Source organism: Urocitellus parryii, chromosome 6 (assembly GCF_045843805.1).
Source record: "Urocitellus parryii isolate mUroPar1 chromosome 6, mUroPar1.hap1, whole genome shotgun sequence".
In the NCBI taxonomy this organism is placed as follows: domain Eukaryota; kingdom Metazoa; phylum Chordata; class Mammalia; order Rodentia; family Sciuridae; genus Urocitellus; species Urocitellus parryii.
Genome location: NC_135536.1, coordinates 117,495,292 through 117,520,931, shown reverse-complemented (window position 1 = coordinate 117,520,931; position 25,640 = coordinate 117,495,292). Strand labels below are relative to the sequence as shown.

At 46.7% G+C, this 25,640-nt stretch overlaps 1 protein-coding gene and 1 pseudogene across 1 annotated transcript; one reads left to right on the top strand and one right to left on the bottom strand.

Moving 5' to 3' along the window:
• Positions 1-256: 256 nt before the first annotated feature.
• LOC113182016 (high mobility group nucleosome-binding domain-containing protein 3-like) lies at positions 257-11,481 on the bottom strand (annotated as a pseudogene).
• Positions 11,482-11,674: 193 nt separating this feature from the next.
• On the top strand, positions 11,675-25,346 carry Cyp11a1 (cytochrome P450 family 11 subfamily A member 1). Its single transcript, XM_026387737.1, has 9 exons — positions 11,675-11,940; positions 14,953-15,108; positions 17,934-18,133; positions 18,715-18,918; positions 19,830-19,987; positions 23,444-23,610; positions 23,956-24,034; positions 24,577-24,774; positions 25,215-25,346. Exons 1-9 carry the CDS (start codon positions 11,675-11,677, stop codon positions 25,344-25,346), a joined length of 1,560 nt encoding a protein of 519 aa, XP_026243522.1.
• The last annotated feature ends 294 nt before the right edge of the window (positions 25,347-25,640 follow it).

The following is a 25,640-nucleotide window of genomic DNA, read 5'->3' as shown; positions in this document are numbered from 1 at the left end:
ATTTAGCGAGGGGTGTAATATTATAAGGGGTGTGGAGTATGAGAGGCTGTGGCTGTGGCTCAGTGACAGAGCACTTGCCTAGCCCATGTGAGACCTAGCAACTCAGTGAGACCCTGTCTCTAAATAAAATACGAAAAAGGACTAGAGATGTGGCTCAGTGGGCAAGTGCCCCTGAGTTTGATTCCTGGTACCTGCCCCCACAAAAAAGAAGTTATCTCAAGAGATGCATAAAATCAACCCAAATTTTTATGATAATTCATTCTCCCTCAATATGTGCAGATTCAGTTTTTCTATGCCTCTTCAGTTTTAGTTTCACCATTTCCAGATGGTGCAGTAGTTGCAATTACTGGAAAGGAATTGCAATTCCTTTCCAGTTTCCTGCTTTTTTCCCCTCTGTACTTCTGCTAATCTTTGTTCCAGGTTCTTTCTTAGCAGGTGCTTTTCTTGATTTAGGTTCAGGTTTTGGTGGAGCAGGTTTGCTGACGACCTGGCAGACCGTCTCGTGGCCTCCTGTTTGGATACTTTGGATCCATCTTTGCCTTCTATTTTCTGCAGGTTTTCTCTTCAGCATATGACTATATTGGTGCAGCAAAAAGTAAAGCAATGGGCTGGAACTGCTGGCACTGCAGTTAGATGCTGCCTCTGCTGCTGCAGCTGCTCACACACAGAACACAGCATAGCCCCGCCTCTCTGACCTACACCTCAGCAGCTCCCTCCTGGGGGCTATCCACTCTTGCTTCCCAGCTTTTTAAAATATTATATTTAGAGACAAGGTGTCTCTAAATTGCATAGGGCCTTGCTAAATTTTTGAATTCCCAATCCTCCTGCTTCAGCCTCCCAAACTGCTGGGATTACCATGCCCTGCAGAGTCAGTCATCTCTTAAATTGGGGTATGGGAGTTCCTCTGGACTTAGCAATCTTGGGTCTTAGCTACACAGGTAGCTGAGTGAAGATCCCTATGGTGTGGAATCATCCCATAGGAAGTCCATGTGGATATGTTCTCGTAGGAGGGCAGCATCAGGTAGCACCCTGGCCAATCCTCAGAAATGCCCTTTGCAGGGGCCCCCAGCTGGGAATGCTGCTTTGCTGAGGCTCTGGGCCCTTGGTTTTATGGAAATAGAAGGAAAAAATCATGACAAAAACTATACTGAAAGAACTATTCAAAGTGGAGTAGGGAGGTGATTGGAAGCAGGATTTATGTCGGATCCCAGCTGAGGTGTGTGAACTTTGGTCACAGATTCTGACTGTAGAACAGATGAGCACATTGGGCCCTGAGACTCAGGATGTACATCAAGAGATTATCAGAGGGCTGTGACTGTGGCTCAGTGACAGAGCACTTACCTAGCCCATGTGAGGCACTGGGTTTGATCCTCAGCACCACATAAAAATAAATAAATAAAATAAAGGTATTGTGTCCATCTACAAATAAAAATATATTTTTTAAAAAAGAGGTTATCAGACCTTTGTTCTGTGGACACTTTTACTAAGTGTACACATTCTATTCTTTATTTTTTAGTAGTCTTATAAGCCCTGTCCTGTAGCACTTGTTTTCAACTCCAACAGAAGTTGCCTCACAAAATAATTTTTACTGCTTTGTAATAAATCAACACAGTTTTTTTTGTCTTAAAAAGATCCTTTATTAGTTATATAATAATACTAATATGGATTATTTGGGTCATGTAAGTAATTCCAAATGGCTACAGGATAATTTAGCAAATATAAATACATTTTTGCCTAATGGTCAACACATATAAGTTTGTGAGGTTCTGTAACTCCTAGTAAGAAACAAGTTTTGAAAATTATTGATTTATACACTAATAAATACATACTATATACCATACATTGTACTAAATCAACACAGTTTGTCCTTACAAGCTCCCACGTTCCCTGCCTTTTCTGGAACACTAATTTACAATGAATCTGTGTTGCTGAATTGCAATTCCTAAGATCCCAATAAAATCCTTTTGCTTTTTCAGTTTCTTTATTTTCCCTCCCTCCCTTTCTCTCTCTCTCTCTCTCTCTCTCTCTCTCTCTCTCTCTCTCTCTCTCTCTTTCTTTCTTTCATACTGGAAATTTAATCCAGGGTGCTTTACCACTGAGCTACATCCCCAGCCCTTTTTATTTTTTTTTAATTTATTTTTTGTTTTGAGGCAGGATCTCACTAAGTTGCTTAAGACCTTGCTAAGTTGCTGAGGCTGACCTTGAACTTTCCATTTTCCTGTCTCAGTCCTGGATTACAGGCTACTTTTGCAGTTTCTGAGTTGGAATCAATTGACAACTTCTAAGTACTATCTTCTCCCTCCCCAGCCCTGATTTACTCCTGCCCCCAAAGTTCTGTCAAATATATCCTTTATTTTCTTTTATTTCCTCTTTAGGGTGATTTAGTCTATAGTGGTATCAAAGTCCGGGTTTCTTTATATCTTTCCCCAAACTAGTTCTTTGTAGTTGAAAAATGACTGCTAAAAATCTCTGGGGGTTTGTCAGGTGTGGTAACACACGCCTGTCATCCCAGATAATCAGGAGGTTGAAGCAGGAGGATCATATGTTTGAGGCCAGTCTGAGCAACTTAACAAGACCTTGTCTAAAAAAAAAAAAAAAGAAAATAAAAAAGACTTGGGATATAGCACAATGGTAGGGCACCCTTGGATTTATTTAATCCCAAATACTATAAAATAAAACAACAAAAGCCTGGGGATACAGGCTTCCTCAGTGTGGCTCTTAAATATGCTTTAAATATGCTTTGACACTTCCTTTCAAAGATAGACTCCTACTCCTCTCTGCTTATATGTAGGCTAGACTTAGTGAGTTGCTGTAACAAATAGAAAAAAGTAGAAGTGATGTCCTGTTACGTCAGAGAGTGGTGCTTTCTGCTTGCTCTCAGACCTCTTGTTCGGGGGAAGGCAGCTGCTATGTTGGAAAGACACATAGGCAACCCTTGAAGAAGCCCAGGAGGTGAAAAATGGAAGTCCCCCAACAGTCAGAGGAAACAAGGCCTCCTGCCAGCAGCCATTGAAAAGTCTTAAGAGTTGAGCTGATATTGGAAGCTGATCCTCTAGTCACTGTCAAGCCTCTAGTTACAGCAGCTCCTCATGAGAAACCATGAGTGGGAGCTATCCCACAAGCTGATCCTGGGGGCCAGTCCACAGAAGCCATGTGGTAATAAGCGCTTGTTGCTATAAGCCACTAAGTTTTGGGGTAATATGTTAAGCAGCAATAAATCACTAATACATTCAGCCTCATCCAACTGAAGTGAGGCGTCATGTTTTCTGGAATCCTCTAGCAAACCTTTTCTCACATCTCATTAACTCCAGGCCTCTCCTCTGACATTGTAAAAAGGACTTCAACTCTTCACTCACCTGCAAATGTGCAATGGGTGGCTAATAGTGGGATTAAAGACTTGGCCTCTTCCTCCGTTTTACATCCAGTTTCTTTGCTCTGAGTCACCATGGATTCCAAAAACAAGGTCTGATCTGATAAGCATCTTTTGTTGAGCTAGAGCTACACCCCAAGCCACAGGAACTTTCTTATCTGGGACAAGACCCTGCCTGACCAATCCTGAGGTAATGATGGACAGACTACACTTGATCAGTATCACCTGCTTTGGCAGCTTTGAAAGCCTCCAGCTCTGCAACCCCCCCAACACTTGCTTTCATTCCTCTTTCTATAAAATGTCAAAGTCACCATCAGTGCCTTGAAGATAGGGCCAAGGAAGTGAGTCACTTTGTCTTTCCTGAGATCTCCAGCGATGAAAGTTTCTTTTATGCTTTTCCCCAATACCTTTTCTGTTTGGATTTTGGGGCAAGTGGCTGGACCTAATTGATATGATCCCTAGAGTCATGCCTGTGGCCTAGGACTCAGGTAGCAATGTGACTGAGGCCAGTGGGCAGGACCAGGTGATGGCACATTGGCTGAGAGGGAGGCATGCAAGTCTGAGCCCAAGGTGGAGCGATTACTATGGAGAGGACCACAAAGTCTTCCATGGGGAACTGGTGGAGTTGACCTTCCTTTTGTGATCCTATGTGGAAAAACATGACTTTCTTTGTGGTGGCTCATTGCCTCCAGTTCCATCATCACAAGGTCTTGCAGGTTTGAGGCCATCAGTGATGCAAAACAGATTCTTTCCAGGCTGTCTCTATCAGCAAGTTCATGTCTGATTGAGCAGCCTCCACTCCTTTAGCATGAATGACAGATGCTCTTGATAAGTGCTTATTATTTTTCTGCTAAAAAACGGGTGCTCTAAATTTGTTGGAAGTGATTCAATGCTATTGGAATCTGTTCAAGAAGTTGTATCAGGTTGACTTTTGCTCTTGGGGTGATTCATAGGCTGATAAACACAAGAGAAGGGGCCAGAGGGACACAGATGTGTCCATAGATGTGAGTGCATGTTTGATAACAGCTCTGTTGAAATAGAGATACCATAAAATTTGCCCATTTAAAGTGTATGATTCAATGGTTTTTATATATGCCCAGAATTTTACAACCATCACTACAATGAATTTTAGAACATTTTCATCTTCATCACCGTAAGAATCCCCATATTGGCTGGGCATGGTGACACATGCCTATGATCCCAGCAGCTCGGGAGGCTAAGGCAGGTGGATTGCAAGTTCAAAGCCAGCCTCAGCGACCTAGCAAGGCTCTAAGTAATGAGAACCTGTCTCAAAGTGATAATAATAATAATAAATGTACATATATATGTATATGTGTGTATGTATGTGTGTATGTGTGTGTATATATATATATATATATATATATATATATATTTTTTTTTTTTTTTTGGCCTGGCCTTATCTGTAAAAAAAATTATATATATGGATGTGGCTCAGTGGTAAAGTGCCCCTGGGTTCAATCCCCAGTATTAAAAAAAAAAAAAAAAAGAATCCCCATGCCCTTTATGTATCACCCAAATACCCCAAGTACCCATCCCTAAGCAACTACCAGTCTACTTTCCATTTCTTATGTGTGTTTTAAATTTAACCTCTACTTATCAGGAGATAAGATTTGGAAAAAAAAAAGAGAGAGAGAGAGAGAGAAGTGATTCTTCAATGTAAACATGAGGTGTAGTGTAGTCATCATGAGTTATTCTACATAGAACGTGTGTGTGTGTGTGTGTGTGTGTGTGTGTTTTGCTGTATGTATTTTTATCAAGAGAGCTTTAGAGCCAGAAGCTGTGGCACAAGCCTGTAATCTCAGTAGCTTGGGAGGCTGAGGCAGGAGAATGGCAAGTTCAAAGGAAGCCTCAGCAATTTAGTGAGGCCTTAAGCAATTTAGTAACACTCTGTCTCAAAATAAAAATAAAAAGGCCTGGGGATGTGGCTCAGTGGTTAAGATTAGACCCCTGGGTTTAATTCCTGGTACCCCCACCCTCCACGAGAGAGAGAGAGAGAGAGAGAGAGAGAGAGAGAGAGAGAGAGAGAGAGAACGAGAACGCATGTGCAAGCAAGAGAGTGCTTTAGCTTTGTTGAGATGATTGGCAAGTCTCTTGGTGATTAGCCCTTGCTGTTTGGGGAGGGAGTGTAGAGGGTATGTGTATGGGGGCTAACCTGGGCTAGGAGGATGGATCTGGAGAGGTTTGGTATAGTAGAAGTTGCTGAGAAACATGACAGAGATCCAGTGTGTGGACAGGGAAGAGTTGACATGCTGGGTTTGCTGGTGGCCACATTTGTCAAGGTCTTGGAGTGAATCCAAAGCCACCTAGCCACAGACCTCAGATCAATGAACCAGACCTCCTTGTGAGCCAGCCTTGCTGAGTCACTGCCCAGATCAGGGTCGGCTGACTAGGGATGATGGGGAGTCAGGCTCCAAGGTGAAATTCCTTTGTTTCAAGTTCTTAGAAGGCCTCCCAAGGTTTTTCACCACCTCTGGCCTTTCTTCCACTACCAGTGAGGAACCGACTGTCTTGCAATCTCTAGTGACCTTTTTTCTATATTTTTCTTACTGGTGCATTTGAGGTGATTTTTTTTTTGGGGGGGGGGGGGCTGGCCTCATAGAGGACAGTCTGGGGGAAGAGCCATCCCTATAGCTCTGTGGGGAATTTGAGGACTGACCCCTGCTTCACTCTAGTGACACTGGGTCGGTCTCTGCTCCTCTCTAAACTTTAGTCTTCTTATCTGTATACAATGCGAGCTCACAGAAATTACATCCTCAGCCTCCTCAGCTGTCTGAACCTGTGACATAGGTCAATTCGGTCAGCCGGTCTCTAGTTTGCAGTGTTCTCTCACACTGCCGATTATCCTTACTTAGTGTCCCCAGGCCCACCTCTCAGCAGCATAGTGAGGGGCTCAAGCCCAGACCTAGGCCAGATAAAATTTGTGCTCTTAGCTCTGATGCTAGTTAGCATTGTGATTTGGGGCAAGTAGCCATCCTGTCTGAGCCTCAGTTTCCTCATCTTTTGTGGTACTTGAGGTTGAACCCAGAGGTGCTCTACCACTGAGTTACAGCTCCAGCCCTTTTTATTTTTTATTTTAAGACAGGTCTCACTAAATCGCCCAAGGTGGCCTTCAACTTGCAGTTATATCCTGCCTCAGCCTCCTGAGTTGCTGGGATTACCAGAGTTTGGCACCATGCCTGGCCTTATCTGTAAACTAGCAAAAGTACTAGAGCCCACCTGCTAAGGTGGATGCGAAGAGGAAATGCATGTCAAGTGCTCTGAGCATGTTAGGTGCTCAATATATTTCCCTGACATAGATGAGGCCACGGGGCTTGCCCAAGGCCAAGTTTGCTGTTTGCTCTATCACATGGTTCCCCCTCCTTCAGGGCAGAAGCAGAGAATAGGATCTTTTCCCTGTTCCTGAAGCCAGGCCTCCCTACTTCTACTGAATTGCTAGTCCATTAGCTCCCTGTGGGCAGTATGTTGCAGGAGCTTTGGAGAAAGTCTAGGGCCACAGGTCAGTAAGTCAGGTAGGACAGCAATACACGGAGCCTGTGGGACATGCTACAGGCAGCCAGACAAGGCCATGTCCTGCACACTCTTACAGAGACCTAGTGAGGGGAGGGCAGGGGCCCAGGTGGGGATACAGTCCTCTGGGAGTCACTCCCTTCCTCATGCCTGCTCATCATTGCCAGGCATAGTGAGTGTTACCTGGAAAGAACTTTCTCTGGAGCTGGTCTCCTTGCTGTTCCCATGGGTCTTATCCCTCTTCCCTCCTCCCCCAGCTTCAGGCCTGCCTCACCTGCTCCCTCTTTCCCTGCTTCCTATCTCTTGCTATTTTCTTCCTGCCTACATTTCCCTTGTTTTGCCCAAAAGAAGGAAAGTGACAGTCACCCTGACCTGACCTGTCTTCCCCACCCAGGTTCAATCAGGTCCCTGCTCCTTCTCTATGGCCACATTCCTCAAGGGGAAAACCACGCAAGGATTCATGGTTCAAAAGGCGGGTTCTGGGCCTCACAAATGACGTCCTCTGGTGAATGGGAACCCTGTCAGGTAGCTTGTTTGACAGAGGTGGACAGTTACTCTTAGAGAAGCCATGCCTATGTCTGAAGGTATCAGCTGGTAAGAGGCGGAACAGTGGCTGACCATGTGGGTTTAGTGAGGAGATGTGGTAGAGACCCTGGCGTTCTGTGTCCTCCCATTCCCCTCTCTTCCTCTCTGGAAATGGTCCTTCAAATGCTGCAGTGGAGGGTGGGAATTTGGCATGCAGCCAGCAGGCTGTGGGTGGCTGTTCCTGACTTACCCACGCCCATCCTAATTTAGCTCTTCTTAAAGCACCAAAACTTACAGGAATGGAAAATGCAGATACCACCTCAGATCCCGTGGCCTCTTGTGCATTAGTGCTGGAAGAATTATCTGCTCTCTTTTAGGATTTGGTCCTCTCCCAGCCCTCTCTTGGTTGTGTCTGCCTTCTCTGAGCACTTTTTCTTTGTTTGGTACCAGGGATTGAACTCAGGGGCCCCTTAACCACTGAGCCACATCCCTAGCTCCTCATTCCTCTTTTTTTTTTTTTTTTTTTTTTTGAGACAGAGTCTCACTAAATTGCTGAGGCTGGCTTTGGACTTGCTATCCTCCTGCCTCAGCCTCCTAAACTGTTGGGATTATAGGCATGTGCCACTGTGCCTGATTTAGCATGTCTCCTTTGACCTTTTTCTACAAGCCTCGTCTCCCAAGCCCACCTGTAGGGGACACTGAGCCAGCCCATGGATGCTCCCTCATCCCTCTCTCTCAATGCTGGAATCCTTTTGAGGCTGGCTCCTGCTTACAGCTTTCCTGCTGCCCCCAAGAATGTGACGCCCCCCCCAGGGCAAGACCCACATGTGCCCTGGGTCTTGCTCACCCAGCCCAGTGCCTGGAATAGAGATGCCCAGTGCTGCAGATGGCCACACTTGATTGTTACCCCACATGGTTTGGCCCTGCCTAACCATCCAAATTGATAGTGGAACCTCAGAATTTTGGATTTAAATGAATACATCACATTCAGTGGACAGACCAATGCAACTTCTATAAGAGATGGTTCAGAAGCATAAAATTTCCCCTTATTTAAGGGAAATACTTATAAGTATTTTGGTGAAAACAAAGGAAGATTTGTGTATGAATAGGAGTTCCAGGAATAGTGAGAAAATAGAGTGCTGAAATAATGAAATAAATTATACAAGATTTCTAGAACACGTGTTTCCATACTGAAAGAGCCTGCTGAAGGTCCAGCCCAAGAACTGATATGGCAAGGGCATTGTGAATTTTAGAGCAGCCAAAATAAGAAAAAGAAGATCCTAAGAGCTTACCTGTGGGGAACAAAAGGGGTAAATGCAAGGATTCAAGAATTGGAATAGCTTTGGACTTCTAGATAGTAGTTCTAGAAAGTGGAAGACAATGGAGTTATGCTTTCAAAAATAATTTTAACAGGGCTGGGGATGTGGCTGAAGCGGTAGCGCGCTCGCCTGGCATGCGTGCGGCCCGGGTTCGATCTTCAGCACCACATACAAACAAAGATGTGTACGCCAAAAACTAAAAAAATAAATATTAAAATTCTCTCTCTCTCTCTAAAAAAAAGAAAATAATTTTAACAAATTGAAATTATTTCCAACCTACATTTTTGTTATTGTTCTTGTTTTTTGATACCAGGGATTCAACCCAGGGGAGTTTAACCACTGAGCCACATCCCCAGCCCTTTTTATTTTGAGACAGGATCTTGCTAAATTGCTTAGGGTCTTGCTAAATTACTGAGGTTGGCTTTGAAATTGCAATCTTCCTGCCTCAGCCTCCCAAGTCCTGGGATAACATAGGTGTGCCACCATGCCAGGCACAACCTACAATTCTATATCTAGCAAAAATCTTTACCTTAAGTGTGACGGCAGAATAAAGACATTGTAATGTGGGCTAGGGTGGTGGCTCAGCGGTAGAGCTGTGAGGCCTAACACGTGCGAGGCCCTGGGTTCGATCCTCAGCTCCACATAAAAATAAATAAACAAAATAAGGGTATTGTGTACAACTAAAAAATAAATACTAAAAAAAGACATTGTACTGTAAGCAAATAATCAAAAATGTACGTTTCCTATGCTGTTTTTAAGGAAGGTACTGAAAGATGGATGCATTCCAACCAGGCAGGAAAGACATGGGTCAAGAAACCGGAGTGAGACAAAGGAAATTTTTTTTTGGCTTATTTATTTATTTATTTATTTTAATTTATGTATAACAGCAGAATGCATTACAATTATTATTACATATATAGAGCTCAATTTTTCATATCTCTGGAAATTTCTAAGATGCTAATGAAACAGCAGGGTGGGGGGTCGTTGGCTGACTATAGCACGGCCAAGCATAGGGGTAAGTAATGTGGTTTGGGAAAGCAAATGTCCAGAAGAAGCTTCCAAGGTGAAATAAAAATGGATAGGGACTTGTGGTGGTTGATTCTGGGGAAGAGATTTCCTTGCCCCTCCAGGAAGTGGCATTAGGATTAGGGAGGATTGCTGTCTTCTAAGTTCAGTAGAACCAGTAGTCAGTTTAATGTAGTGTTTTATGTACAGTCAGTGGTACTGATAGAATATGTGTCAACGTGCCTAGGCTATAGTCCCCAGAAATTTGATCAAACCTTAATCTAGGTGTTGCTTTGAAGGTAGATATGACTAAAGTCCATAATCAGCTGATTTGAAGTGAGGGAAATCACCCTGGGCAAGCTGAATGACCTAATTCAGTTGAAAGGCAGATAGGAAGCTTCCCTGAAGGAGAAGATTGCACCTGTGGATAGCAGCTTCAGGTGTGCCTGAGGGTTCCAGCCTGTGTTTCAGAGCTAAGTCAGACCAACAATTGCATAAGCCAATTCCTTGCAATCACTCTTCCCTCCCCGCACTTCGCACTTCTTTCTCTCTCTCTCTCTCTCTCTCTCTCTCTCTCTCTCTCTCTCTCTCTCTCTCTCTCTCTCTTTGGTGGGGAGGAAGGATGTACTGAGAATTAAATCCAGGGGCGCTTAACCACTGAATCACACCCCCATCCTCTTTTATCTTAATTTTGAGATGGGGTCTCATTATATTGTTGAGGCTGACCTTAAACCTTCCATCCTTCTGCCTCAGCCTCCTAAGTTGTTGGGGTTACAGACGTGCATCACTGTGCCTGGCTTGTTCACTGTTTTAATCAAATAACTTATATTTAATAAAATGAAATAATCACAAGTGTGTGGCTTAGTGAATTTGACATATGTGAATACAGCTGAAAAAAGAACATGCCAGAATTCCAGAAAGTTCTCTCGCACTCTCTCTGAATTATTACCCCACACTTCTAATATCATAAATTATTTTTGCTAATCCTTCAATTTTGTCAAAACAGAATCCAACAACGAATACTCTTGTGTCTGGCTTCTTTTGTTCAACTCAGAATATCTTAATTTTCATGTTTATCTTTTCCTTCAGAGTTCTACATGAACAGATATGACTGTAATTTAAAAAATAATAATAGTGCTGGGCACAGTGGTACACACCTGTACTCCCAGCAGCTCAGGAAGCTGATGCAGGAACTTGCAAGCTGGCAAGTTCAAGGCCAGCTTCAGCAATTTAGTGAGACCCTGTTTCAAAATAAAAAATAAAAGGGGCTGGTGATGTTGCTCAGTGGTTAAGCACTCTTGGGTTCCATCCCTGGTAACATAAATAATTAAATAATATTCATAATAATGATAGCAACATTTGCCAATCAAAACACTTTCAGAAACTAAGAAGGGTATTTTGCAGGGAGGTTGGCAAACAGAAAAAAAAATAGAACTTTAAAAATCAGCTAACCATACAGTTTATAATCAGACATATAAATAGTGAGCCACAAGGAAGACGTATGTGGCCCCCAAATTGACAAGGTGACTCAGTCTCCTGTTGGGCTCCTCTTGCCCCCAATCCCAGGCTGTGGGTGACTGCTAGCACTTGGACCCACCACAGGCTGGCAGGAGGCCCCAGCCCTGGGGAAAGTGGAGGCATGTATCTTGAGAGCCTGCTAGGGCTGACCTGAGAATAGACACCTGAGGATATCCTTGTACTGAGGTAGCCTTGCTGGTTGCAGAAATTCCACATTGAGGCTTCACCCTGGGAGGGGCTGTTTATTTGTGGGATGTGCTGGCTGCAGGAGGAGGGAGGCCCTTGGCTTTATCAACTTCTCTCTCAGCCTTGAGCTAGTAGTTATAAGCTTTGCCCCAGAGTCCAGCGACAGTTATCCCAGCAAATTCTCTTGTAGTGGAGTCAGTGGAGTGGCAGTTGTGTGGACAGAATGCTGGCCAAGGGACTTCTCCAGCATTCAGTCCTGGTTAAAGGTTGCCAGGCATTCCTGAGCGCTGCCAGGGAGGGTGTGGGACATCCCAGAGCACCCACTGGAATAGCTGGTATCTCCACGCGCAGTCCTCGTCCCTTCAGTGAGATCCCTTCTCCTGGTGATAATGGCTGGCTAAACCTGTACCATTTCTGGAGGGAGAACGGTGCTTACAGAATCCACTATCACCATGTCCAGAATTTCCAGAAGTATGGCCCCATTTACAGGTAAGCCTGGCAGAGGGCAGAAGCAGACAGGATAGGGAGGTCCAGGGGCATAGAGAGGTCCAGGGGCGTAGGCAGCTCGGCTGTGCTCCCCTCTCTCCAAATGGTCTGTTTTTAGTTCCAGACTTCTGCCTACCTTCTGATTTTATTTCTTCCAGGCTGGGCATGGTGGTGGGGAAGGCCTCTCCTTTCCCCTTTGAAACGTTACGGTGGCCGCTGAGTGGTAAGAGAGCAAGGCTCCTAGTGCCTCCCATAACCATTATCCCCAGGATGCCTTGTGAGGGAAGTTTGTTGTCCTCATGGTCAGAGGAGGACACTGAGGCTCAGTGTGCCTGGTCACTAGTTAGATCTCCATCCTGCTGGGGTGCTAACTGTACCCTCTGCAGCCCTGCATGGCTCTAGAGCAGCTGGTTCTGTCTCTTTCCTTTTGAAGGGAAAGGAAAAGAAAGCCTCGCTTCTGCTTCAGCCCTTTGACCCTTTGACCCTTTGACCATGGCTTGTCCCTGGCTTACTGATGGCTAAGGTTAGTGACATTCAAGCTACTCCTGGAAGCATTTTTTGGTTGATGTGGGGTGGTGGTGTACAGGGGATCAAACTCAAGGGCACTTGACTATGGAGTCACATCTCCAGCCTATTTTGTATTTTATTTATTTTTTAAAGTATTTTTTTTTTAATTGTAGACGGACACAGTACCTTTGTTTTATTTTTATGTGGTGCTGAGGATGGAACCCAGAGCCTTACACAGGCCAGGCAAGCGCTCTGCCACTGAGCCACAGCCCCAGCCCGAAGTCAAAGAATTCTAACAGGAAGGTCACGGTGGGGGGAGGAGCACATGTGACATCTTGGAGGGCTTGAGGGGTGGGGTGGCTGTGTGAGTTGGGCTTGTTTGTGTTGGGACCTTACTGCTGTCTCCCTCCCTCTCTGACAACCCTGTCAAAGCCCAGACTGCTCCCCCCCCCCCCCCCCCGGCCCCACTTACAGCTGTTTGGGAGAAAGTGGCTCCTTCCTGTGTTTCCTCTCTTCCTCTCTGTCCTGGGCCTGTCGGTTCCTGCAACCCAACCTTACCTCATGTACCCCCCTGTTATCTCTGCTTCCTTCTCTCTCTTTCTTTCCCCACTATCTACTTCCTCAAGTAGGAAGGCCTTATTTAATTTTTTTCTTTTTTATTAGTGCATTATAATTATACATAGTAGTGGAATTCGTTGCATATTTGCACAGGCACACAGTAAAACAATATAATGTGGTCAGTTTCATTCCTCAGACCTCCCTTCTCCCTCAGAGTACCTTATTTCATTAGCCCTCTTCTGCTTTCATTTGAGCTTTGCAACATGTCTTCAAAGTTGTGCTATTAGCCCCATTTTATGATGGGGAAATTGAGGCCCAGGGAGGAGGAGGGTCTTACTAAGGTCACACAGTTCATCAGGACAAAACCAGGACTGGAAACCAAATGGTATGACATCCAGGTCTGTGTGTCAGGATGATGCTACAGCTCATAGCTGGGAAGTAACAGACTCCTGATAAACATGAGGAATTTGAAATACAGCTTTCATGGTTTTCCCCCATGCGGTGAACGCTGTTCCTATTCTCTATGGAACAGCTGAGAAAATGCAGACAAGCACCAATGAAAGATGGAAATCAGATCCAGCCTTATCCTGGTAACACTTGAGTACCACGAGGAATGAGTGTGCTGGGTATGGCGGTGCCCCACTGTGTATCCCAGGTTTCTTTCCTCTTCTCTCTCTAAATAATTTTAAAGGGCAGCACAGTACTCCACGGTATGGATAGGCCATATTTTTAAGCCAGCCTTTGAAGGTGAACATTTAGCCCACTCCCAGCTTTGGCACTTGGACCCAGCGGGCTTGTTTCTGATGTCAGGTCATTGCCTTGGCAAGCTTCCCGGGAGTGGGATTGATAACACTGAGAGCAGATCAAGGACTTGGCGATCTGGGTTTGGGATATGGAGCTAATACTTAAAAGGACACTTGGTAGCCGGAAAACACCGAGGGGATGCTCTGGGAGGCCATGAACAAGCCAAGGCTGAGACTCAGGACAGTGGGCCCAGGCCTTCTGGCTTAGTAGTGAACAAGGTATTCTCCAAGGTGGGCAGGAGACACAGAGGGAGAGGAGAGAGGGGAATGACAGCAGATCTGGCTTGCAACCGCATGTTTTTGTCTTAAATTTGTATCTTCAAGTAGCCTTTCTTAGGCAAAGGCAGATGTAAACAGGGAGTGGGATTTTCTGTTGTTTTGTAGTAAGGCTTTTTACTCCCTTTCTTTCTTACACAGCAGAACTTTACTGCCTCATAGTTCTAGAGCCTAAAGTTTGAGATCAAGGTGTCTGCAGGGTTGCTTTCTCCGGGGGCCTCTCTCTTTGCCTTTTAGACATCATCTTCTACCCTTGTCTTCACATGGTCGTCCCTCTGGGCTCTGTCCTCCTTTTCATCTTCTTATAAGGATGCCAAACACATGGAATGGTCGCATTTTAGTAGAGACTGTCTGCAAAGTGCTTTGTGACCCCTCTTGTCACCGGGCTCAATGGGTTCTGGCCTGGCTGGCAGGCTACAGTGAGCCGCAGGCCCTTCCGGAAGGACATAAAAGTGTGCCTTGGTTCTGAGAGTCTGAGGTGCTGAGGGTGTTGCCACAGGAAGGACAAGTGTAAGACTGAAGGCTGGCTGATCCATGGAAGCCTCCGGGTTGGGCAGGGGCTAGTCCTGGGATGTGCTTTGTGACAACAGCAACCATGATCATGAAGCTATCTCTCATAGAAGGCGCAACCACAGTGTACAGTCACATCAATACCCTGCATATTTTGTCCTTCAAGAACTCTATAGGTACTGTATCTGTCTCCACTTTACAGACAAGGAAACTGAGACTCAGAGAAGTTAAGGGATTTGCCTCAGGTCACACAACAAGAAAGCTGTGGAACCCTACAGCAGTCGTGCAGTGAGCCCTGACTGCTCAAGGTCTCCATGGCTCTCCTTGGATCCTGATGTCACCCCTCTCCCCACCCCTCCAGGGAGAAGCTCGGCAACGTGGAGTCAGTTTATATCATGGACCCTGAAGATGCGGCCTTGATTTTTAAGTCGGAGGGTCCCAACCCAGAACGATTCCTTATCCCCCCCTGGGTCGCCTATCATCAGTATTACCGGAGGCCCATGGGAGTCCTACTGAAGTGAGTCCTGAGCCATTTCCAGGGTGACAGGGGAGCCCTGAGGAGGGAGATACTAGCGGGTGGGCTGGGACCAGATTTGCTCTGTCCTTCCAAGCAGGGCCTCTAGGCAAGACCCTGTCATCCTCTTGCCTTTATAACATGTGTGACAGTGAAGATAGAGAAAGTGAACTGCCCTGCCAACCTCCAGGGAAATGCCAGGCTGAAAATCTTTATGAGTAATTAAAGACCCTGGGAAGTTCTCCTTCATTGTTTTAATCATTAAATCCCACTTTACTGAGCATCCACTATGCACTAGACCTTGTGCCAGGTGCTGGAGGAACAGTGACAGAGAGGGCAGGGTCCTTCCACAGTGAGTCCCGCACAGTCTAAAGGGGCAATGAGAAGCAGTAAGTCAGTGAATTGAATGTAGTGGCTACTGTGTTCTCATCAAATTATCATCAATAATGAAAATGTAGGGGCTGGGGTTGTAGCTCAGAGGTAGAGCGCTTGCCTAGCACGTGCAAGGCCCTGGGTTCGATCCTCAGCACTACATAAAAATAAATAAATAAAACAAAGGTATAGTGTCCAACTGCAACTATAAAATAAATATTTAAAAAAATGAAAATGTAGCTGGTCATGATGGTGCACACCTGTAATCCCAGTGTCTGAAGAGGCTGACGGTTGCAAGTTGGAGGCCTACCTGGACAACTCAGTAAGACCCTGTCTCAAATTTTTAAAAAGGGCTTGGGATGTAGATTAGTGATAGAGCATCCCTAATACCAAACCCCGGGCACCAAAAAAAAAAAAAAAAAAAATTTAAACTTGACTATATCAAGTGTTAGCGAGGTTAGAAAGAGCTGGGGGGTGGAACTCAGTGGTAAAGCACTTGCCAGCATGTGCAAAGCCTTGGGTTTGATCCCATAAAAAACATCCTTAGCTGGGTAGACTGTAAACTGCTGCCTCTACTTTAGAATTGTCAATAGTTCTGAAATTGACTATTCATATACCCATGATGAAACAGTTCTGATTTTAGGGATACACTCCCAACACATGTACCCAGGGAACATGGGCTAGAATGTTCGCTCAGATCCTATTCATAATAGCAAATATCAGGAAGCCACCTAGATGTCCAACAGAAAAGTGGATATGCAAATGGTGGTACATACTGGTCAGAATAAATGGACTCTATGTCCCACAATGGTGTAGATGCTATTTGGAAATATAGAATCCAGCAGTGTGGTGGTGCATGCCTGTAATCCCAACAGTTCCGGAGGCTGAGGCAGGTGGATTGTGAGTTCAAAGCCAGCCTCAACGAGACCCTGTCTCTAAATAAAATACAAAAAGGGGTAGGGATGTGGCTCAGTGGTTAAGCACCCCTGGGTTCAATCCCTGGTACCCCTCACCCAAAAAAAAATTACACATACACACACACATTCCAGTGGAAAAAGGCAAGTCCCTGAAAGCATGATAGCTTTTTTAAGAACTTGAAGACAAGTATACATTTTTAAGAAGGACCTTTTAAGGGCTGGGGTTGTGGCTCAGCAGTAGAGTGCTCGCCTAGCATGTGCAAGGCCTGGGTTCGATCCTCAGCACCACGTAAAAATATATAAATAAAAACAAAGTTATAAAAAAAGATTGATTGAAATAAATTATTTTTTAAAAAGTACCTTTTAAGAACAAATGATGAGCCAGGCCCAGTGGTGCATGCCTATAATCCCAGAGGCTAAGGAGGCTGAGGCAGGAGGATCACAAGTTCAAAGCCAGCCTCAGCAACAGCGAGGGACTAAGCAACTCAGTGAGACCCTGTCTCTAAATAAAATACAAAAAGGGCTGAGGATGTGGCTCAGTGGTTGAGTGCCCCTGAGTTCAATTCCTGGTACCAAAACAAACAAACAAACAAACAATGATGGAATAAAACCATACACAAAAGAGATTAAGGGGTCCAAGTTGGTGGTCCCTGGGTGGGGAGGAAGGGCATTGGGAGAACTAGAAGGGTAAAAGCAAGCCAAAGTCAAGTTCCTAGTTTTTATATTGGGTGATGAGTTTATAATAATATATCCAACAAACAATATGTCTCCCAAATTACAAAGGGGGCTACATGTGGACTGATTTTTAAGAGAACTTCAGGAACTCAGCTGTGTGTTTGTTTTTTATGGGATCAAACCCAAGGCTTTGCACATGCTGGCAAGTGCTTTACCACTGAGTTCCACCCCCCAGCTCTTTCTAAAATTTGAGATAGGATCTCATTACATTGCCCAGGCTGGCCTCACACTTAGATCCTCCTGTCTCAGCCTCCTGAGTAGCTGGATTGTAGGTATTCCCCACTGTGTCCTACTGAACTCAGGTTTTTGATTAATTGTGTGTACCTGAGATTCCCGCCACTGTAGTGAATAGCAGCCACTTTTTGGGTACAGAGGGGAGAGCTTGGTCAATGTGTATAGGAGTAAGAAAAGGTGATGGGGGATGGGCTTGACAGTGAAGGTGAACATGGGCCAAGAGGAGAGGCAGTACAGTAGAATGGGCAGACTTGCAGTAACAGGGACTGGACAGCTTGAAAATCGCTTAAAAGGTGCTGAGGATATGAACTTTTGGCTTGCAGTGGCAGCCGCAGAGGGAGTGGGAGGGGATTGGACTTTTGACCTCCATCACCCTCTTCCTTCCTTTGTCCTCTCCTAGGCCAGGCAGAGCAGGGAGGAGGTGACAGGCCCAGGGTGTTGGGAGGAGGTGAGGACACATGAGTGCCACATGCTCAACTCTGGCTCAGTTCCGGGGAGGCCGAGTGGCTCCTCTGTGTTTGTCATGCTTGGGGACTGTGACCTTGGGGCTTGGGGCCTGTGTTTTCTCAGGAAGTCAGAAGACTGGAAGAAAAACCGGGTGATCCTGAACCAGGAAATGATGGCTCCAGAGGTCCTCAAGAACTTCGTACCCATGCTGGAGGCGGTGGCTCAAGACTTCATTGGTGTCCTGAACAAGCGTGTCGAGCAGCAGAAATCTGGGAATTTCTCAGGAGACATCAGTGATGACCTGTTCCGCTTTGCCTTTGAGTGTAAGAGGCTTGCTCCTGGTTGGAAGTGGCAGAGGGGACAACACTTACATGTGGCTTGGTGGAGATCATGGGGTCACTGCAGGAGATCTGGGTATAAAATCAGCTTTCAATCATGAACTTGGTATAAAATCAATATTCAAATTCCTCACCTGGTAGGTGAGAAGAACTTGAGCCTCTTGGGTTCTGGGTGGCTGATTACCCAGGGATTTACGTCCCCATTCTCCTGTCTGACCTGTGAATGGAGCCAAGTCATCAATTGCAATGAGGACTCCCTCTTGGAGGAGGGGTGGGCCGAGCAGGTTCATCCCAGCATGGGGCCTTCCTTGGCACAGCTGGAGACCTGCTTTCCATCTAGACATCTCTTTTCAGGGGTTTCCTATGCCCTTCTGAGGGACCCGAGCAGTTGTCAGAAGGGCAGCTTTTTTCCATCCTGTGTTCTTATCCCTTTGGGGCTCAGGCCTGGGTTCCTTTACTGGAGGAGTTGAGGCTAGGTCAAGGTGGAGGCAGAGGAGATCCTGGGAGCTGAGGCTCTCGGATGGCCAGGCTGGAAGAGGCCCCTCAGCCTCATCCTCTCCTGGCAGCCATCACCAACATCATATTTGGGGAGCGCCTGGGGATGCTGGAGGAGATTGTGGACCCCGAGGCCCAGAAGTTCATCGACGCCATCTATCAGATGTTCCACACCAGTGTGCCCATGCTCAGCCTACCCCCAGAACTGTTTCGCCTCTTCAGAACCAAGACCTGGAGGGACCATGCGGCCGCATGGGACACTATTTTTGATAAAGGTGAGGGCTCCTTTGGCTATTCCCAGGACATCCAGGCATGGGGGCCAGGAGAGCCTCGTTTACCTCAAGGGGTGGGATCTCAGTGCTGGGAGAAACCAATCCAGTTGGAAGGCCCAGGCCTTGGGTTGCTTCTTTGTCCTGAGCTTTGTCAATGGACATCACTTATCATGTAGGAAACCCATTCTCTGGTGAGTAGCCATGGTATCAGGAAGGCCCTGGAAGCCCTGGAAATGGTGGGCTCAGGCTGGCTATTGGGGGAGATTAGAATTTTCTGGAGATAGAGAAGAAAAGATGTTCATAGTTTTCCTCAAAGGAGCTCAAGATCCCTGCAGGGTTAAGGGTCAGTGTCTGAGTCCCAGCTGTGCTGGGTCTTAAGAGTTCAGAACTTGGGTGGAAGAGAATGGAGAAGGTCAGGTGGAAAAGGCTGATTGGGGTGGGCTGGTGTCAAACGCCACACGATCTTGGACAAGTGACTGCCTCTCTGAATCTCCATTTCTTTTTTTTTTTTTTTTTTTAAGATAGAGTGAGAGAGAGGGAGAGAGAAAGAGAGAATTTTTTTTAATATTTATTTTTTAGTTTTTGGTGGACACAACATCTTTGTTTGTATGTGGTGCTGAGGATCGAACCGGGGCTGCACACATGCCAGGCGAGCACCCTACGGCTTGAGCCACATCCCCAGCCCCTGAATCTCCATTTCTTTGCTTGAAAATGGGGTGGTGTCTCATCCCCCATAGAGCTGTGGCCAGGAATTAAATTAACAAGCAGATACAAAGAGCTTAGTATAGGTATTTAGTAAAATGATAGCCTTCAAAAGGTGGGGTGTTGGGATCCAGAATCCCCAGCCCTTGATTCTACCTTTTCCCAAAGATCACCCTCCCCACTTCATCTGGGTTCTTTCCCCTGCTCCACAGCTGACAAATATACACAGAACTTCTACTGGGACTCGAGACAGAAAAGAGACTTCAGCAAATACCCTGGAATCCTGTATAGTCTCCTGGAAAGTAACAAGCTACCCTTCCAGGACATCCAAGCCAACATTACTGAGCTATTAGCAGGAGGTGTGGACACGGTGAGTGGCTGTGGGCACATCTACTGGTTCCTGTGCCCATGTGCACCTTCCCTCTCAGTGGTGTGGTGGTCTGAAGTCCTGCTATCCCAAAGGGTCCTCCCCATATGGGATATGCCTTCCTGTCCTGGCTCTATCTCTATAAACACTCATTTCCTAGGAGGGTGATGTCAAAGTCGGGTTACCCACAGGCAGAGTTTGATGCTGACTGGACACTTTTTTTCTGTGCCTGTGAGAAGGCATTACCAGGTGTAGGTGGTGAGGCTCAGCTTCTGCATAAGTCTTCAAAGGCCAAAGATTTATTTGGAGGCCTGCTCTGTGGAAGCCCAGGCCTATGGGGGACACAGCTTACTTAGATCCAGGGAAACCGGCAGGACCTCAGAAAGCTTGCAGGGGCACAGGAATTTGCCCTGGGCTCTGCCCTCCAGGGTCTCTTTGTTGCTTTCCCTCCTCCCGTTCCACACCTCTGTACCCCATGGTCCCCCCACCACCCAATACTTAGAGGCAACTACTGTGAGGTCTCCCTCCTGCTTTCTGCACAGTACCCTAGAAACCTCTCTTCTCAACATTAAAACCTATCTATCCTGTGCACCTTCCTTTTTTCTAATTTCTTAAACTCCCCTATGCCAATGGGACAGTGCCTCAGTCTTGGCTGGGCACTGAATCACGAGCCACTCACAGCTTTGTAGATTCAAACAGCAATTCTTTATTCCCGAACTCACACCGGCCTTCAACAAACACGTTCAGGGGAAATCTTGTTCTGCCGCTCAATTCACCTACTCCACGAGGCTTTTTTTCCAAATCCCATTTGAATCTCACGAGAACTCAACTGGAACAAGCAGCAGGAACACCCTAATCCCAGCAGCAATAATCTTCAACCTCCAACTTCCCTAAAACCCATATTGTCTTAAACCGGGAACGCCCTAAACTTGTCTAAAACCGGGAACGCCCTAAACCCAAGGACCGGGATACTTCCTCAAACCTGCAGGATACATCCTAATCCTGGATCCACCCTGGTCCTTGAGCAGGGTCACCTTTCTCAAAGACACATGCAATGTCCAAGGCAAGTCCATTTAACATGGGGTACACTGGCAAGGAAATTTCGATGCGTCATTCCTACTTGGCAATGGCCCTCAGCAGGACAGTGAGTTAATGATTTGGTGTCATGGATTATTAATTGGGATACAGGCACTGAGACTATAGAGATGAACACACTAAACCTCAAGGGTTCTTAAATGGCTGAGGTAAGGGCCATGTTCACCTACTCAGGACACTGTAACCCAATAATTTCAATGGAAGGTGATTCTCTCAGTTCTGGAGGCTGGAGGTCCAAGATCAAGGTGCAGGTAGGATTGATTCATTCATTAGCCTTTCTCCTTGATTCGTAGATGGCTGTCTCTTCCCTCTATCTGCACCTGACCCTCCCTCTGTGCATGTTTGTGTCCTAACCTCTTCATCCTAGAAGGACACCAGACATTATGGACTAGAGCCCACATGGATGACCTTCTTTTATTCTTATTACCTTTTTAAAGGTCCTATCTTCAAGTGCAGTGGTGTAGAGGTTAGGATATTGATATGTGAATTTTATTTTTTTTGCAGTACTGGTGATTGAACCCAAGGGTGCTCTGCCACTGAGCAACATCCCTAATTCTTTTCACTTAATTTTTTAAAATTTTGAGTCCGGGTCTTCCAAAGTTGATGAGACTGACCTCAAACTTGTGATCTTCTTGCTCAGCCTCCTGAGTGTCTGGGATTACATGCAGGAGCCACTATGTCCTGAAATGTGAATTTTAGAGGCACACAATGCAGATGATAGCAGGAAGGCCATCAGATGTCTGTCACCCGAGTTATAGGGCCATGATGCCAGAGGCATATCCCTGTAGGACAGGGAGAGAAGCTAAAATTCAACTTGTATCTTGAAGTCCCTTGTAGGAAGAGAGAGAAGGAATTTCACTTCAGGACTAGCAAGGGGCATGTGTCAAAGTCCCCTGGGTTAATAACTTTCTTTCTTAGTTATTATTTTTATATGATACTCTAGTGGAGAAGTTTTGGTACCTATGACAGGCTGTAGATGGAGCCTTGGTGTGCATTTGAAAAATAGTTCATTGTGGGTGATGTAGAGGGAATCTCCCAAAGGTGAATATCTGCACCAAAGATGAGGAACCATTTATGAAGCACATGTTATCTGGCAGGCAGTATCCCAAACTTTTACACACATTCCCTCATGTAATACTAGCAAGGGACACTATGAGCTATGTTATCCTCCTCTTCCCATTTTAGATGAGGAAACTGGGGCATAGAGAGGTTAAATAACTTGACCAAGGTCACACAGTTACTACCTTATTTAACTACCTTATCAGCCAAGTATCTTCCAAGTACCCACTCTGTGGCAGGCCATGGAGGTCCAGAGACAAACCCCCTACACGTGTGATTGGGGTCTTGAAGGAGTGGACACTTGCTTCTTGGGTGGGGAAGGGAATTCCAGTAAGAGGAACAAGCTTGGGGGAGATTTCTGGGCGTCAGGAGCTGTGTGCAACTTTGTGTGGCTGGAGGGCCAGGTGTGTATGAGAGGGGGGTGGTGGTGGCACTAGAGGAGAGCAAGCAGGTGTTGAAGGGGCCACGTGGGTCAGGCCGGAGCCTCTGTACTTCTCCTGGAGGCTCCAGGGAACTAGACCAGGATTTAAGGCCTAGAAGGCACTGAGTACCACTTTTTCCAATGTGGTCCCTGCTGGGAAGAGAAAGGTCTCCAAGCCTTGTGGACAGAAACTTGATCCTTGGTAAGATGCTACACCAACAATCCAAGTTCTAGTCACAGGAGGGAGGGTGTTCCAGGCTGGGATCCTAACTGGGCTTAGTTTGTCATCATAGAGGAATCTGGGACTGTGGGGTTTGAAGATCAATGTTCACTCTCTCTAGCTTATGTTGAAATTAACTGGTTAGTCTCCGTTTGTTCCACATGCTAATTGCAACTCTGAGTGTGGGTCTGAGGTCTGACTTTGAGCCTTACTTGAAACTCTGCTGCTGTAGGCTGGGGAGGGGTGGTTGTGCCACGGGGCATGTGAACAGGAATTGCAGTCATTTGGGAGCACAACACTTTTGGAGGTAGGATTTGGATTCTAGAGGCCCCCAGATTTCTGTGGAGAAAGACATCAGTAGTATAGCTGACACTCTTCTGGCTGGGGAGACGATGGGTGACATGAGGGATGAGGGCAAGGACAGGTGCTGCCCCAAACATTCCTGCCTGGGTGGCAAGAAGGCCTTCTTAGATATTTGCCTTTCAAATTGTTGGGCCATCCACTTTTGTGGCCCTCCACTTTTGCAGGTGGCGTGGAGACTGGGACAAGGTAGTTATCAGGGAAGAGGTTCTTATAAATGATAATTTAGCTTGGGTCCTCCACCTTGAGATGCCTTGGAGTGACAGGCCCTCCTGGTCTTCTGCACCCCCACATTCCCTGCCAGACATCCATGACCCTGCAGTGGCACATGTACGAGATGGCACGCACCCCAAAAGTGCAGGAGATGCTGAGGGCAGAGGTTCTGGCTGCCCGGCGCCAGGCCCAGGGAGACATAAACACAATGCTGCAGTTGGTCCCACTCCTCAAAGCCAGCATCAAGGAGACACTGAGGTAAGCCCATGTCCACCCCTAACTCCCCCACCCAACTCCTGGGCAGGGCCAGGTAGGGCTTGGAAAAAGGCTTCCAAGGATGGGGTGGGAGAGGCAATTAGAAGTAGGAAGTGAGAGGCTGGGAATGGGGAGGAGATCTGTGAGTTGAGCTTGGGGACATCTGGGTACCCTGGGCTAGACCTGGCCCTCAGGTAGTCACCAGCCCTGACAGGACCTGAGTCCTGTCTCAGATGCCCTGGGGACTGCATCTGGGTCTGAGATGCCATGCTGATGCAGAAATAGGAGTGGGGATGACCTGTATCCAGGTTTTGTGGCCATCCGTTCTGAGTGTTCTCTTCCTCACAGACTCCACCCCATCTCTGTGACTGTGCAGAGATATCTTGAGAATGACTTGGTTCTTCGTGGCTACATAATTCCTGCCAAGGTAGGTACAACCAGGGAGTTACCGGCTCTGCTAGTCAGACAGAGGAGGCTGGGGTCAGGCTGCAATTCCAGACAGACAGTGGTGATTGGGGGCTTCTGTCCTGCCTTTCTGCCTTGCCCTGGGGCCCTACAGAGCTCTCAGCAGCAACAGTCCAAGTCTGAATGAAGAACAGAGGTTTTAGGCACCATGGGGAATGATTACTGTATGTTCTGGAGTTCAGGGTTAGGAGGTAGACCTCAGTCTGCCTGGGTCGGTGGAAAGCACTGGGGCTGGGGAAAGGGCAGGAAAATTCTCTGGGTTATCTCAGCCTTGAGTTTTCAGCTGTCCTCATTTGGTGGGTGAAGTTCAGGGAGGGGCTGGGCCTTGGTTAAGGTCATACACATGGGCAGAATGTTCTACACTGGGTGCGCGGGGAAGTCCTGTGGGGATTGGGATAGGGGGACGGAGAGGATGGAGCTCAGGGACTTGGCGAAGCTGGGTGTTGTGCTCAGGACTGTGGGAAGGTGGGACCCACTCAGGCCTCTGACCACCTTTGTCCCCAGACACTGGTTCAGGTGGCCAATTATGCCATGGGCCAAGAATCCAGCTTCTTCACCAACCCTGGAAATTTCAACCCAAACCGATGGCTGGACAATGACAAGAACAACACCTACTTCCGGTACCTTGGCTTTGGCTGGGGTATTCGGCAGTGTCTGGGCCGCCGGATTGCAGAGCTGGAGATGACCATATTCCTCATTCATGTGAGTTGAGCTTGAGGACATCTGGGTACCCTGGGCAAGCCCTGGCCCTCAGATAGTCACCAGCCCTACTCTTCCCATCTCTATACAGAGCCCAGAGATCATATAGCTGGGGCACATCTGTCTCCCACAATTCCCTATGGCTTCCTCTTTTGAGCTAATCCACTTATCTCCCACTGGTGTCCCCTGGCCATCTATTCTCCCTCAGGTGATGGGATGGGGGTGGGAACAGGAGAGGGAATATTGCCTCTAGTCAAGGTCTAAATCCAGGGATCAGCAACAGTGGTTCATTTTGGACGCAGTGCGGGGTTAAATGTGGAGCTGGTTTGTCCACTCTTAGAGTGCCTCAATCACACTCAAAGGCCCTGCTGGCAGGTGAACAAGCTGGGTCCAGGGGAGACAGAACCCCCTCCTTCCCCTAAGCCCACTGCTCCCTTTCTCAGGTACTGGAGAACTTCAAAATTAAAATCCAACATCTCGGTGATGTGGGTACCAAGTTCAACCTCATCTTGATGCCTGAGAAGCCCATCTTATTCACCTTCTTGCCCTTCAAACAGAACCCAGTTCTGGGATGATCAAGGTGGAACTACCCTCCCACCAACCAGGCCAGCAATCATGCAGTGGGATGGCCCGGTGGCAGGTACAGGGTGTCTGCATCTCCAGTCCTCTGTTCCCACCCTGCTCCTTTCAGACAGGTGGCTTTGGGTCCCAGTGGTCCACTGCTCCTGCTCAGTTGAGCCCCTCCTCTCTACCCCACCTTTTCCCCTTCTTGACCCACCTCAGGTAGACAATAAACTGTACTTTTAGGTCCACACTTATAGTCTTTTTGTTTTTCCCGCCTCTTCCCTTTTGGCTATTTCTCTCCTTCC